This window comes from Fragaria vesca, linkage group LG4 (assembly GCF_000184155.1).
Source record: "Fragaria vesca subsp. vesca linkage group LG4, FraVesHawaii_1.0, whole genome shotgun sequence".
Taxonomy (NCBI): Eukaryota; Viridiplantae; Streptophyta; class Magnoliopsida; order Rosales; family Rosaceae; genus Fragaria; species Fragaria vesca.
Window position 1 is genome coordinate 16,670,415 of NC_020494.1, and position 14,574 is coordinate 16,684,988.

General features: G+C 37.5%; 2 protein-coding genes across 4 annotated transcripts; one reads left to right on the forward strand and one right to left on the reverse strand.

Annotated features, from left to right (window-relative positions):
• Positions 1–1,850: 1,850 nt before the first annotated feature.
• On the reverse strand, positions 1,851–4,824 carry LOC101296200 (strictosidine synthase-like). Its single transcript, XM_004298280.1, has 3 exons — positions 4,550–4,824; positions 2,589–2,858; positions 1,851–2,448 (listed from the first exon to the last, which is right to left on the reverse strand). The coding sequence occupies exons 1-3, from the start codon at positions 4,822–4,824 to the stop codon at positions 1,953–1,955; spliced, it is 1,041 nt and encodes a 346-aa protein (XP_004298328.1). The 3' UTR covers positions 1,851–1,952.
• Positions 4,825–10,882: 6,058 nt separating this feature from the next.
• LOC101290852 (S-adenosylmethionine decarboxylase proenzyme-like) lies at positions 10,883–13,206 on the forward strand. 3 transcript variants are annotated; one of them, XM_004297126.1, is made up of 4 exons: positions 10,883–11,047; positions 11,156–11,265; positions 11,356–11,501; positions 11,634–13,206. In XM_004297126.1, the coding sequence occupies exon 4, from the start codon at positions 11,844–11,846 to the stop codon at positions 12,921–12,923; it is 1,080 nt and encodes a 359-aa protein (XP_004297174.1). In that variant the 5' UTR covers positions 10,883–11,047; positions 11,156–11,265; positions 11,356–11,501; positions 11,634–11,843; the 3' UTR covers positions 12,924–13,206. The 3 variants fall into 3 exon arrangements, with proteins under 3 accessions (XP_004297174.1, XP_004297173.1, XP_004297172.1); XM_004297125.1 differs by lacking the exon at positions 11,156–11,265 and having other exon boundaries at positions 10,884–11,047; XM_004297124.1 differs by lacking the exons at positions 10,883–11,047; positions 11,156–11,265 and having other exon boundaries at positions 11,634–11,649; positions 11,842–13,206.
• Positions 13,207–14,574: the final 1,368 nt, after the last annotated feature.

Consider the following 14,574-nt stretch of genomic DNA (forward strand, 5'->3'; position numbering starts at 1 on the left):
AACAAATCCCAATTGCTTGTATAAAGTAGTCATATATACAAAAGTCTTCTTGTGAATATGTGAAAGACAAAATGCAGAAGAAGCTGGGGGGATATAACTTAAAAGAAAAAAGAAGTCAGATAGATGATAACCAGTACTAGTAGCTTGCCTGGTTGGGGAGGTGAAGGCGTACTCCGTCCAGCCCCAGAGAGGCCCTTGCCATTTGAGAATTCTTCCATCTGAAACTCCAACATAAGGCCCTTTTCCAGAGCAGTCGAATGCAACGCTTTCGGGTCCAACTGCGCCTTTTGGGAGCTCGATTTTATGGTAATTTGTGAGGTCGACAACAGAGAAAGTTGCTGCTGGTGTGGATGATGCTAGGATCAACGAAACTAAGAACAAGTAGGGTCAAAGAAAATGTGGATTCATGGCTTTCTCAGATCTGATTTGTACATGCTGTATTTCCACTTAATTACAGATCGAGTTGCCAAGGTGGCAAAGTGTGTACGTACGTATATGTATTGTTAGACTTGTGAGTAGTCATATTCGTGTAGAAAAAGTGTACTTGTAGTCTAGAAGAGCCAAATTTGTAAGACGAGCCTAGCTACTTGGAGGAGAAGATGGTGTGGTGATTGCAGCAAATATAGGAAACGAAAAACAAATGGGATTGTCTATCGTACCATATGATATGACATGCCTATTACAAATGTGTCTAATTGTATGATATATGAGAGCTTTTAAAGGGGTAAATGGTTATTACATTGTCATTTAGTTGTTTATTCAGTCAATAATAGCCACACATTGTGTGAGACATGTTATAACATATGATATACTAGAATTTTCCAAAACAAATAAATTTGAAACTGATTTCATAAGATGCCTAATCAAGGGGTCAACTTTTAGTGTATTACGGCATATAAGTAGCTGGGCAAAAGGTCAAAAACGTGGCCAAGGATCACGTACCCTGCTTAATTATCTCTAGGCCTCAGTGAGGTGCGGATGAATTATCAGACTTGATAAACCTAAAGAAAGGACTTAAAAACAACAATTATGTCCCTAACAATATATGAACACAAGCCAACTAAAAAGATAACAACCTAATAGAGCCGTTACATGATTCCTAATCTAAGTGACATAACATGCCACATAGGATTAAAATCATAAATATGAGGTCTTATTAAGGTCCTCTAGCACTACTTTTTTTAGGTTATGAATCAATCTAGCTAATATGTTATATGTACACACTCGTTTTTCCTATTGATCGTTAAAAAAAAAGTTAAAAACAAAAAAAAAACTCAATCAATTGACCTTATTGATCATTGTTTTGTCTTTCGGAGCCAGTGTTCACTCTGTGCATACATTGTTTTTTTATAAGGGTCTTAGGCATATGTATCCGGCCATATTTATATAGGTTAGGCAATTGATTTTCCCAGCTGAAGTTTTGAAACTTATTGGAGATGATGGTTGCCTAACCTAGCTACATGGATACATAGAAGGTTTGAAACTTACTGGAGATATGGAGATTAAGGCTGCCTAACATGGCTACATGGATACATATGCCTGAGGCCATTTCCAGGCTCCAGCGGAAGGCTGCAAAAAGTTTAGGTTTGAACTTACATTAAACTTGGAGTTACGTTTTATTCTGCTTGCTGGAGATGAGTTTTGACAAATTATAGAACCTGCTTGGAGAAGGTCTTAGTCAAACCAGATCGTTTAAACGGTCGTCCATGAGTGTGTTACAGTAATATGAAGCAAAACGTACACTCCAAGAAATACCGAAGCCATAATCATATCAAGTACATAAATGTAATAGGAAAATCACCTATAGCGCCTCTTAATTTGTTGGAGATTGTTGTTAATTAAACAAGAATCTTCCACACTGCTTATGCTTGCTTAACTGTATGATGAGCTGGTTTATGTAACAACCAACATGGCAACATGCACGCTAGTACTAGTAGTACATATCTAGTTGATTAATACAAGCCTACACCAACATATGAATTCTGCGCCGATCCAATCCACAGCATTCCGTTGTGTTCTTCAACTTCACTAACAGACTGAAGCAAGGCTGCAGCACTATCTTTTCCATCCAACACCTCCAAAACGTTTCCATCCTCATCAAACTTTGCTCCTACAGGATCTCCTAGCAGAGTCGCAGATATTGATCCTCCTACCCCGTTGTTGATCGCAACCCAGAATTCTCCATTGTCATTTCTCTTGATGTTATCTGGGAACCCGACTAGCTGAGCAAAGAGTTCCAAGGTATTAGCTTTGGGTCCTCGAAGCCACAACCTGAGGATCTTCAGCGTCCCGGTTTCGATTAAGAGGAGGAAAGATTTGTCCTTACTTAAAGCCACACCATCTGGAAATGCTAATCCCTTGAGCAACACAGTCGCCTTCTTTGTTCTAGGGTCGTATTGCATCAACCTTCCAGTTCTGTCAGCGGAGATGATGGACAGTATCCAAACACTATGACATGATAAAAGAAAATTAAGAAGAAGTTATATTAGATTCCTACAACTAATCTTGCGAGTTATGAAATGAACACAGAGATGAAAAGAAACAAGGAGTTAAGCATGCATATATATATATATATATATATACAATACCTTCTTTGGAAAATAAGGCTAGTATCTGTAAAGTATACCATTCCAGATTCGTTATCAACGTCCAAAGCATTTAAGAAATGGAAGGGGACTCCTCCTGCAGAACTTGCAAGTTGATGAGGACGGCCACCATTTGGCCCCGTCTTCAGGAGCCCAAAATAGGCGTCTGCAATATAGAGCTCACACGTTGTGGGGTTAAACTTCAGACCTAGAGGCCTTCCGCATATCGGTTCATTAAACTTGTTGGTTGAGCCATCGCATAGTTTCCTCTGCCTGATTGAATCAACAAAACGATCACTCTCCGTTCTCCAATAGATGCATGCTTAGCTTAAAGACAGCTTAATGCAAGTACGTACTAACCAAGCAATGTATGTAGTATCATAAAAAATTAATTACAAAACACCACCCGAACTATGATGTTATTTTCATTTTCATACCAAACTATCAAAATCTTGCATTTGCATACCCTAACTTTCATTCCGTCAGCATTTTGATACCTTGACCACTAACATTGTTAAATTTTGAGGGCTTTTTCGTCATTTCAATAAATGTATCATTTTTTACATTTACTTTAAGAATTAATTATAAAACATCACCCGAACTATGATGTTATTTTCATTTTCATACCTAACTATCAAAAACTTGTATTTTTGTACCTTAAGTTTCATTCTGTTAGCATTTTGATACCCTGACCACTAACACCGTTAAATTTTGATAATAGTCAAAGGCGTTTATGTCAATTCATGATATCTTTATAATTGAAATTCAAAATTATACATTAAATTGTTATTAAAATTAAATATCTTTCATTACTATTGTTCAAACTCGAGAACACCTTTTCTTCACCCAAATCAATGAGTTATTGTGATCACTGACTAAAATATCCTCGATATTTTCTCAAATTTTTTGTTTTTTACAAGCATCTATATTAATTTTCATATTTTTCCAATATTTTATAATTAATCCATTTTTAGTTGAATATACCATGTTTATATAAAATTTTATAAAATTTTCATTGATATTCAATATTTTCTTGATATAATTTATTTATTCATTTTGTTTTGCTTAACATGTAACTCCAAAAATATATATACATATAAGAGTTCTACTAACTTTTATCACTATTGTTGCAAAAATAAATATTTAATTTTGGAGTTTTTTTTTTTGAATATTTTTGCTAAAGTAAATTGTTCTATTTGTATTTGATAACCTCAAAAAATAAATTATTTTGTTAAAGTAAATATAAAAAATGATACATTTATTGAAATAAGGAAAATGCCCTCAAAATTTAATGGTGTTAGTGGTCAGGGTATCAAAATGCTAACGGAATGAAACTTCGGATATAAAAATACAAGTTTTTGATAGTTAGGTATGAAAATGAAAATAGAATCATAGTTCGGGTGGTGTTTTGTAATTAATCCTTACTTTAACAAAATAATTTATTTTTTGAGGTATCAAATATTAAAAAAACTTCAAAATTAAATATTTACAACAATAGTGATAAAAGTTATGTATGCATATTTTTGGAGTTACATGTATATTAAATATAAAATATAAAATATCATAAAGATATGAAAATTAATATATGCTTGTAAAAAATAGAATGTTCGAGGAAATATCGAGGATATCATGGATATTTTAGTCCATGATCACAATAACCCATTGATTTTGTTGAAGAAATGGTGTTCTCGAGTTTGAACAAACAGCAATGAAAAATATTTAATTTTAATGTACAATTTTTAATTTCAATTACAAAGATATTATGAATTGACATAAACACTCTTAAATATTATCAAAATTTAACAATGTTAGTGGTTAGGGTATCAAAATGCTAACATAATGAAACTTAGGGTATGAAAATAGTAGTTTTTGATAGGTATGAAAATGAAAATAACATCATAATTCGGGTAATGTTTTGTAATTAATCCTATCATAAACTCATGAGATCCATTTAGCTAGCTTGCCTGTTCGGGGAAGTGTAGGAAAACTCTGTCCATCCCTTGAGAGGTTCTTCCCATTTGAGAATTCTACCATCTGAAACCCCAACATAAGGTCCTTGTCCACGGCAGTCGAATGCAACGCTTTCAGGGCCGACTGTGTTATTCGGGAGGTCGAGCTGGTGGTAGTTCCTGAGGCTAGCAATGGAGAAAGCTAATGCTGGCTTGGATGTCGAGGTTGATACTAGGATGATGATCAGCAAACAAGACTGCAAGCAGAATGAAGCAAAATGAGGGTTCATGGCTGAATATTAATTAAAGCTGCCGAAATGTTATGATCGAATACTATAGCTAGCTCAGGCAGCTATTTATAAACAGCTTAACAGCGTTTTGCATGCGTATCATTTCCCAACGACTTAACATATATCTTAATTAGCCACCCCACAAGAACATTATCAAAATGTGATCAAATCCCCACATCATAAAGACGTTTGAATGTTGGGTACGTTGGTTAATTGCTATACCATAAAAGAGGCTGCAATTTGCTATGAAAGGGTCCTCGACGGATTAGTGTTTAGACCTAAATAACCTTTAGAATACCGCGATCAATATATCCGTAAAGAATATGTCAAATAGAGTATACATGTCTTGTTAATTCAACTTTTAATCAAAGTTATTAGTCGAAACTTAAGAACTTATAGCTATATTTCAGCCCAATATATTGGACCAAAATCGATAATTTCAGATACATTGATGCACACAACATAAAACTTCAGTACCGTTAATCATCAAAAGGGAGCGACAGCCTTCAATTCATTCGGTTCCGGATAGCAAGGTGTGTGTAGTCAACTGCAGATACAACAAATAGGGCAACAACTTCATTTCATAAATTTCGCATGCATGAATGTAAGCATACAAGTCTACCTATGTGTGCGTAGGTTGGACTCATACTATAATCTCTCATCCTATCAATTGAATTCCATTATTGTTAGACAAAAGCATGTGCTAGACTCAAATTACAACACGTCCAATTGAATATGACAACGATGTCGATCATTCATTTTATTGAAAATGTTAGTTAGTAGTTAGTACGTATCACAAGAACTAAGTAGTACTCGATTGATTCATCCGCCGGAATTAACCATATAATTAATGAATGAACCAAGCACTAGTCCCTGCTGTGAAGCACTGAAGCTAGCACACAATCGATCACTAGCTAGCTAGATTTTGTTTAGTGAAAACCAATCTGCATTTGGGAAGATAGACTTTCATTTGTGATCATCAGCAGCTGCATGCATGCCTAGCTAATATTCTTATCCAGGTTTTGTTTCTTCTTCTTCTTCTTTTTGAACTTGAATCAGTTGACTTGGTATTAATTTCCACGACATGAATACATGAATCGATAGATCTGTCAATTATATGTATCTGCAAAAATCGGATATATATTTTGCAAGTTGCATTCAAGTTTTGACAAGTGATCGAGTCCGGTAGTAGTTGAACATATATGCAGAACTGTTCTATTTATTATTCTCGACCAACTCGGAGTTGCCTGATCGCGATCGATTTGGCATGTTGAAGGGTCTTGCGCTTAATAATGGCGTTCAAAAATGGTGAGATTTTACACTTTAAATATACTCCTATCTTTCTTGTTGAATGGAATTAGGGTTCTAATATATAATCTGAAGTCTTGACTCTTGATCGAGCTTAATTAGCGTCGACTTCGCCTCCCATCCTTAGACATCAGGCCAAGCCCATAGGCAACTAGATGTCAAGACAAGATCGATCTCACAGCAGCCAACAAATTAGAAGAAACAACGACGTCGAAGCTAGAAGATCGATCAGGTCCAAAAGAAATACAATCAAGGGAGGCCCGAAGACCCAGATAATACTAGGTCAAAGTCATCGAATTCGAACATCAACATATATGTAAAGACGATTGAGTGCTCTCATGTCATATTTTCATCTGTGTAAATTAACATGACCTAACGTACGTGTACATATGACAACAAATTATCACCATCAATCCTCAATTTTCTCTGCTCTCCACGCGAAGGAAGAGAGGGAAGAGGGAAGCAAGTTGTCAATACCATCATGTACTCTATTCGTTGTTCCCTGCCTTGGAGATGTTAAACATATGCCTTTGCTATACACGTACTGTCTATTTCTAGAGAGTTTGATCGTGAAATCTTAGTGATCGAAACTGTAGTACTGTACTGAAAACGAACATGGTGTGTATACGTATTGTAAGTAGTTTAGCTAGAAGTTCCTTTTCTTTATAAGTTGCTTATAATAGAGAGATTTGTAAGTCGTTCGCTGGCCAAAATGTCTTTACTGCTCCACGAACATCTTACTCGGGTGTTCTGCAAATTTTCATTATGGCATCGATCCCTCCTCATTTTACCAAAAACACCATATGCCATGCATGCGACATTGCAACACAAAGGGAGACAATGACTTCTAGGTCGTGCTCCGTCCGATGGTCACACTTCTCAGGCTGAGCATCTCAGCCGTAGCAGGATGAGAGAATTGTGACTTTCGGAGCTGACCATGCCATCTCCGGATCCTTATAGCAGTAGATTGACTAGCTTGCTCTACGAGCCTCGATCCACAAATCGGTGCTCGTGTTTGAGCCCAGTGGGTATTTTTGGTTCAAGACTCGGGGTACGTTTTGGATAACATTTGGGCCAGTACCTGTGACCCCTTTTTTAATGCAAAGCCCACGAAGGGTGGCGAAATCTGGCAACACACGAGTTGGAGTTTTGCAAGGATTCTGATACCCCGCGGGATTCGATGTCCTCGCGGGATCCTTTGTTCCAGTTCGTGAAGGATTCTACAGTGCATGGCGAGGTAGAGTTGGAAATGGACTGTAATACTCCGCGGGATAGGATCGCTTAGTGTTCGAGTTCGCGTACGACGCTACAGTGAGATGATGCGGGGCGGTGAGCGAGACCTAGGCGAGGTCTGTTCTGGACACGTGTTGCACGGATCACGCGGCTCGCAAGCTGGTCGTATCCTTGTGGAATTCTAATTGCTGAGTCCGAATGGGTTGTAACTAGGTCTCTGCGAATTGCTTACGGATCGCTATATAAGGGAGCTTAACACAATCAAAGAGGACACACACAATCAATCATACAAAAACAATTACAAGTCCTCGAGCATCCTCGAAACCCTAAGTTCTAAGTTCACTTCGCCTTAGTTCTCAGACTCCCTCCTGATTCGCTTTTTTTCCCTATTTGTTGCTCTGCTCACCCTAGCAGTGGGTATCGATTCACAGGTGACAAGAGATCTTACTTGTAATCCCTCATCCGTGAGGTGGCACCGGTAACCGTCTCTTCGCTTGTTTAGAAGTCTAGCCGCAGCGCATTCCTTTCCTCGCCCGCGAGGTGGCATGCCCCGCAAATCTCATTTTCTTTACTTTTGAGTCACCGGAGTTCCGACTCTGCCCCTGCTGAGATACGTGGCCAAAACAGCTCGTATTCTTCATGCTTGGAATTTGGGACCTTGATGTCTCTAGGAAAGCCATTACCGTATACTGTTGTTGTCGGACCTCGCTTTTTCCATCGCGCACTACTGAAGGGAAAGGAAGATAAAGATGAAGATTGTAAACCATTGACGTCAATTATAGTCGACAGATATTTAGGAGATTAAGACTATACTTGTAGAGTGGACTCTTTACGACATTACCTCATTCCAAGTCTAAATATAGAGAGACTAAGGAAATAGACAAGCTAGGTCTGATTAAGGAGATAAGACCCGTACGTCAAAGTGCTTAACAGCTCATGATCATACATGCAGATCTTATCATTTCATTTTTTATACATAATCATTCTCAAAAGAAAAGTATTTTATACATAATCCTGGATTATACTGGATGCATTTTATTTAGAATACAGAAAGCCGTCGTATAAAACGTACCTTTATATTAAGAAATCTCAGGCCAACTTCCACCCCACTACTCCTCCTCCCTCCAATTGGTCCCTTTAAACTTGGTTTAACTATAGACAAAGCAAGCTATTTAAGCACTATCACCTTGTTTAGTGGGACAAGAAGGGAAGGATCACAACCAAAGAGAGCGACTAGCCAAGGAGAGAATCGATTCCATCATTTTAATGCATAAAAATACTGCATTATTGTCCAGAAACACTTGTTAAATACCCCATTTGATTATATACGTGGATGAATGATGAAATCCATAAACCCTGGGATGCCAATAGTCTTCGAACTACATGCATTGCCGGCCAGAGTTCTCACCAATAAGCTTAAAGATATGACTCGTCTCAGTCCTCAAGGTTGGCAAAGGGCATTTCTAGTGCCAGATTAAGATAAAGTTGTTAAATCTTCTGGAGTCTTGACTTGATTTTTATCGTTTGCTTTTGGAAAAAGAAATTATTTAGTTGTATGTTCTTTACATTACAATATCTTCCGGAATCCATGCCAAGTTTATCTGACTTGAGATTGATGCCCGGCCTCTGCATATAATCTTTTGACATATGAGAAAAGGAATCCATTTGCTTGGGAATTTCGTCTTGTTCTTTGCCCTTTTTTAGCTTAGCATTGATTCATTCACACGTTGATGATAGACAAAGTGTGGTGCATAATTCGATGGAATAGGTTTATCTAGGACCGCAATATGTAACGGCTTCAAGACCTTAAGCTCTAAAAGCCTCTAACCCTCTAAAATATCAGAAAATGGAAAGTTTGGAGGTTGTGATCGATCAAACCAATTTTCGATATTCGATTCTACTTTTATTTTCTGATAACCATATAATCAATATACTGCTAATTTTGTAGTTATCGAGTCTCGTCCCCATAGATGAGAAAAGAAACTGAACAAAAGCTCGAGTCATATAAATTTTGGATTGATTAATGAAAAATGAAACGTATTATGTATTGAACAATATCGAGTAGTAAAACAAATAATTAACGTATCTAATTAACAATATGAAGTAAACGTTAATTCAATCAGCTATTTACTGAAAGAAGACTTCTCGATCTTCAACGTAAATCCTAATTACATAAACCTATGATCAATTACTTAGTATCAAGTCATATATAGGTGATTATGACTTATGAGCCTATCAAATTAACCCTAATAAGATGAAGAGAAAACGCATGCATGTTGGACTGTTTGTGACCGGAGTCATGAGGATGAACTTTTAACCTACCTGGCTTCCATGGAGTAATGATTGAAGCAGAATAGGGAAAGAGGTTGAGCACCACGCGCGACGAGCAAAGCGGAAGCGTGTGGTGGGAGGAGTAAAAGTACCAATTATTAAGTAGAGAACATACCAGAAAAAGAAATTTACAGCCACACAGGTTGCACACGTGGCAGAACATGTGGTTGGTTGGGGTCTGCTGTTCAAGACGATATTGACCACAGAAACCAATCGTATCATAAAAAAGTGAGTAAGTGACTCTGCCCCCACTCAAATCTAAATCTCCGGCCTCTCAAAACGAATCTGATTCTGCTCGTGTCATTATTCCATTATTATTATACTTTCTTATCTATTATATATTTCAAATTAGTTTCTCTATTTTAACCGATTTAAATTCAAATGTTGACAATTCAAATTTGTGTTGAGCTAAGAAAATAAATTCGATTCCAAAATAAGACAATTCAAATTCGTGTTGAGACTCTCGTTAATAGCTACATGATAGAATTCATATTTCGTATTGAGACTTTCGTTAGTATCTCCAAATATTCTGATGCTACTGATTGTAAATTAAGATTCTCCTCAATGCAGTTTAAAGTTTCATTAATGATATGATTCAAAAATAATCATAAGAGTCTTCTTAATTCAAATTTTTTGCTTGTTAAACTTAGCTAACATTACTAAAATTTTCATCATTTTGTTGAAATCAATGTGAAGACGATTACGTCACTTTTCATTTTTTAGTTTGAATATATATATTTTTTTTATGAAAAACTTTGTATTACCGAAATCACAGTCGAAATCATTTTTAGATAGGATTAATTTATAATTGCGATATTCTTTAATTTTGAAAATATTAAGTCATTATTGTTAGAAACAGAAAATTTTATCAGCGTTTAGGTTGAGGTATTTATTGTTTCTTCACATGTCTAAAAATAATTTTCAAGTTACAATTTTTAATAAAAAATTAAATTGGGAAAAAGTGATATAGAGGAGGAATTAGGGCCTCACATTTGAGTTCCAACTTCCACAAGGCCAGCTACTTTCTCTGAAGAAAAACAGGCTCCAGCTGCTTCCCGGAACCAACGTGGCAGACGCATGGCCGTTGTCTCCATTCGCCCAGGGGCAAAATCGGAAATCCACACCCTTCACTTCCCTCGTCCCCTATAAAAAGCCCCCTTGCTATCCCTCATTTTAACAAAACCTAAACACAACAGCCTCCTCTTCTCTTTCATCGGAAAATTTCTAGGGTTTGCGAAATTGCAGTTTCGAATTGAAATCTAAAGAGTTTCGTTCTCAATTTCCAATCTAAGAGTTTCTCCGGAGGTCCAACCCCATCGTTTTCTGGCCGTCTAAACCAAACCTCATATCAGTAAGCACCATCATTCTTGTTTCCCCTAAATTGTTAAATTTGATACAAGCTTTACTGTTTAATTGTGTATATTAGGTTGAGAATAATATGTTATATTGATCTTGTTAGCGATTTGAGTATTATTGATCCATGTGTGGAAAGGATCAGATTGTGTTGGAATTTTGGGGATTTAAACTGCTAGTGATAATTGGATATTGAATCGGCAATTTGAGATAAAGGTCGTGTCTTTTGCATATATTGATTAAAATGTGTCTTGATTCTGTTGAAGATTGATTTCTGATTATTGTGTTTTGTGTGTGATCAAGCAGAACTGAATGTTCTAATGGAGTCTAAAGGTGGGAAAAAGTCTAGCAGTAGTAAATCCTTATTCTACGAAGCACCTCTTGGATACAGCATTGAAGACATTCGACCTAACGGTGGCATCAAGAAGTTCAGATCTGCTGCTTACTCCAACGTAAGTCTTGGCTTTAACTTTCTGCTTTCAATGCTATTGTTTGTTCTACATGTGAATCGGTTTCGGATGTGAATTGTTGGATTGGATCGGTGTACATACAGATTTTAAGTATTGTTCTTTCGTTTTGTGCAGTGCGCTCGCAAGCCATCCTGATATACCCAAATTTGCAACCTGACCACTTGACGTGGTTTCATTGATAGCTTTAGTTTGTTTCCTTTTGTTTATGTTTTCTTCGACCGGCGTCTTCCTCTTTTTCTCTCTTCGCGACTGCAGTCTCTTCTCAATTGTCTTCTGTTTGCATCTGTGATCTTCTTCGGACTATAATCATTCCTTTTAGCCACAATGTCGATGGCGGGTTCTGCAATCGGATTTGAAGGATACGAAAAGAGGCTGGAAATTGCATTCTTTGAACCAAGCGTGTTTCGTGATCCTGAAGGAAGGGGTCTTCGTTCCCTGTCCAAATCCCAGCTGGATGAGTTTCTTGGACAAGCCGAGTGCACTATTGTCTCTTCCCTGTCAAACGATGATGTTGACTCGTATGTTCTTTCAGAGTCAAGCCTCTTCATCTACTCGTACAAGCTCATCATCAAAACTTGTGGGACGACGAAGTTGCTCCTGGCAATCCCACCTATCCTGAAGTTAGCTGAAAGCATTGGTCTCACCGTGAGATCTGTGAGGTACACTCGTGGGAGTTTCATTTTCCCTGGAGCACAATCATTCCCTCATCGAAACTTCTCCGAAGAAGTTTCTACACTTGACGCATACTTTGGGAAGCTCGGGGGAGGCAGCAGAGCTTATATGATGGGTGGGTCTGCTGGACCTCAGAAATGGCATGTGTATTCTGCATCTGCTGAACCAGCGCACTTGGTTGATCCTGTATACACCCTGGAAATGTGCATGACTGGTTTGGACAGGGCCAAGGCTTCTGTTTTTTACAAAACTGTGACAAGCTCAGCAGCTGCAATGACCAATGATTCTGGCATCCGAAAGATCCTCCCAGGTTCTGATATTTGTGATTTCGAGTTTGACCCCTGTGGTTATTCGATGAATGCCATTGAAGGAGCGGCGATTTCAACCATTCACGTTACACCAGAAGACGGTTTTAGCTATGCTAGTTTTGAATCCGCAGGATATGACTTCAATGAGTTGAACCTTAACCAGTTGGCTGAGAGGGTTTTGGCTTGTTTCAAACCGAGTGAGTTCTCTATTGCTGTCCATGCTGATGTTGCAGTCAAGTCACTCCAGCAAATTTGTTCATTGGATTTGAAGGGATACTGTCGTGAAGAGAGCAGCCACGAGGAGCTTGGAATGGGTGGTTCCATTGTTCAGTACAGGTTCCTCAAGACTGAGGCCTGTGGTTCTCCCAGATCAACTCTCAAAGGCTGTTGGAAAGAGGAAGATGAGGACTACGAATCCTCTTGAAAGTCAATAACTTAATTGGTCGCCATTTTACTATTTCTAAGTATAAATAATTACCTGTCGGACATGATTTGATATTGGTAATGTGTAGAATTTTTCAGTTGTATGTTCTTTTGCTGAAGTCTTTCTATTCTGGATGAGTTGTATTATCTTCTCATCCATGGACCTTTGTATCCAAGACCAAAAGAAGATCTTTATATCTTCAGTTAATACATTCATGGACCTTTGTATCCAAGACCAAAAGAAGGATCTTTATATCTTCAGTTAATACATTCATGGTTATGTTAATTTTGGTTCTGTTCTATATCCTTGGTTCTTTGTGAGTAGATATCCTTGGTTATGAATCATAGAACCTCATGTTTATGTGATTTGTATGTGGCTTATATATGAGCTTTAACCATAGCCTATTTCTCTGTTGTATCCACATGGATAGCTATAGCCTGTTATATCTTCAGTTAATACATTCATGGTTATGTTAATTTTGGTTCTGTTCTATATCCTTGGTTCTTTGTGAGTAGATATCCTTGGTTATGAATCATAGAAACTCATGTTTATGTGATTTGTATGTGGCTTATCTATGAGCTTTAACCATAGCCTATTTCTCTGTTGTATCCACATGGATAGCTATAGCCTGTTGTATCTACATGGATGTTAACTTACAGGGCCATATATGATCTGTGATATATTCTATGCTCAACATGTGTGTGGTATTGACAATCAAATAGAGCTTGGTTGCAATTTGATCTTGGAGGAGGATTTGTGGAAATAATCGAGTTTCTGTGGTCTACTATCGTAGAGCATGTCACTTTTGACCAATAGTGGTAAGCGACATGAAATATCCCGTCTGTGGTGTGGAATGATTGTGTGAAACTACAATGAAATGGCTTGGGCAGCCTCAACTTTTGACATTGACTACAATATCTGCCTTCAAAATTTGGGAGCCTAGAAAACGAAAGGGAGTTTTGAAAGCTCATTTGTACACAGAGGCCCATAATGCTGTGGACATGGAAGTGGAAGAACACCATTCTTTCCCCCTCACATTGCTTGCTTATAAAACCACTTCAACTGCATGTCTGCATACATTCTTCGTCAATTTTCCCCTTACTCTAACTGTGATGAACAATATATGCACTTTAGCTTTAAGGTTCAGTGATTGTCTAACATGTTATCAATATCATAACTTCACTAATTTGGAATTTTCATCCTCCATTTTGTCCAATTATACGAACCAAACACTTATTATAGGCTTTTGATTCTCCAATACGTATAATGACTTTACACGAAAAACTAATCTAAATATTCTTCATGGCTACAAAGATGTCATGTAAGGTGAAAGAGTATTGTTGGTTTTCTTCAATTCATTAGCATGTTGGTTAGTTCTTCTTGAACCACAAAAAGGGTTGGGAACATGTAACTCGCTTCCCCAATCCCATTGCTACATATTCTGAAAGAAAAACATAATCCCTCCTTAATATCCAGTATGAAAACTATAATAGCATACATCATATGAGAGTACAATACTAAGTCCTGTATATGGCAATTGCACATTTATCATAACATTGCATCTTCCTGCTCCTAGTCCCCGGAAAGAGGGAGAAGGGGGCCAGCCAACCAGGCAAATCAAGCAACTGCTTTACTCATGTCCATACATGGA

What these genes read in the sequence shown, in the direction of transcription:
- LOC101290852 (XM_004297124.1), top strand. Translation starts at nt 11,370, where the DNA reads ATGGAGTCTAAAGGTGGGAAAAAGTCTAGCAGTAGTAAATCCTTATTC.
- LOC101296200 (XM_004298280.1), bottom strand. Translation starts at nt 4,824, where the DNA reads ATGAACCCTCATTTTGCTTCATTCTGCTTGCAGTCTTGTTTGCTGATC. An exon ending in TCCTACACTTCCCCGAACAG is followed by an intron (nt 2,859 to 4,549) that starts GCAAGCTAGCTA and finishes TGATTCAATCAG; the next exon opens with GCAGAGGAAACTATGCGATG. An exon ending in AGCCTTATTTTCCAAAGAAG is followed by an intron (nt 2,449 to 2,588) that starts GTATTGTATATA and finishes ATCATGTCATAG; the next exon opens with TGTTTGGATACTGTCCATCA.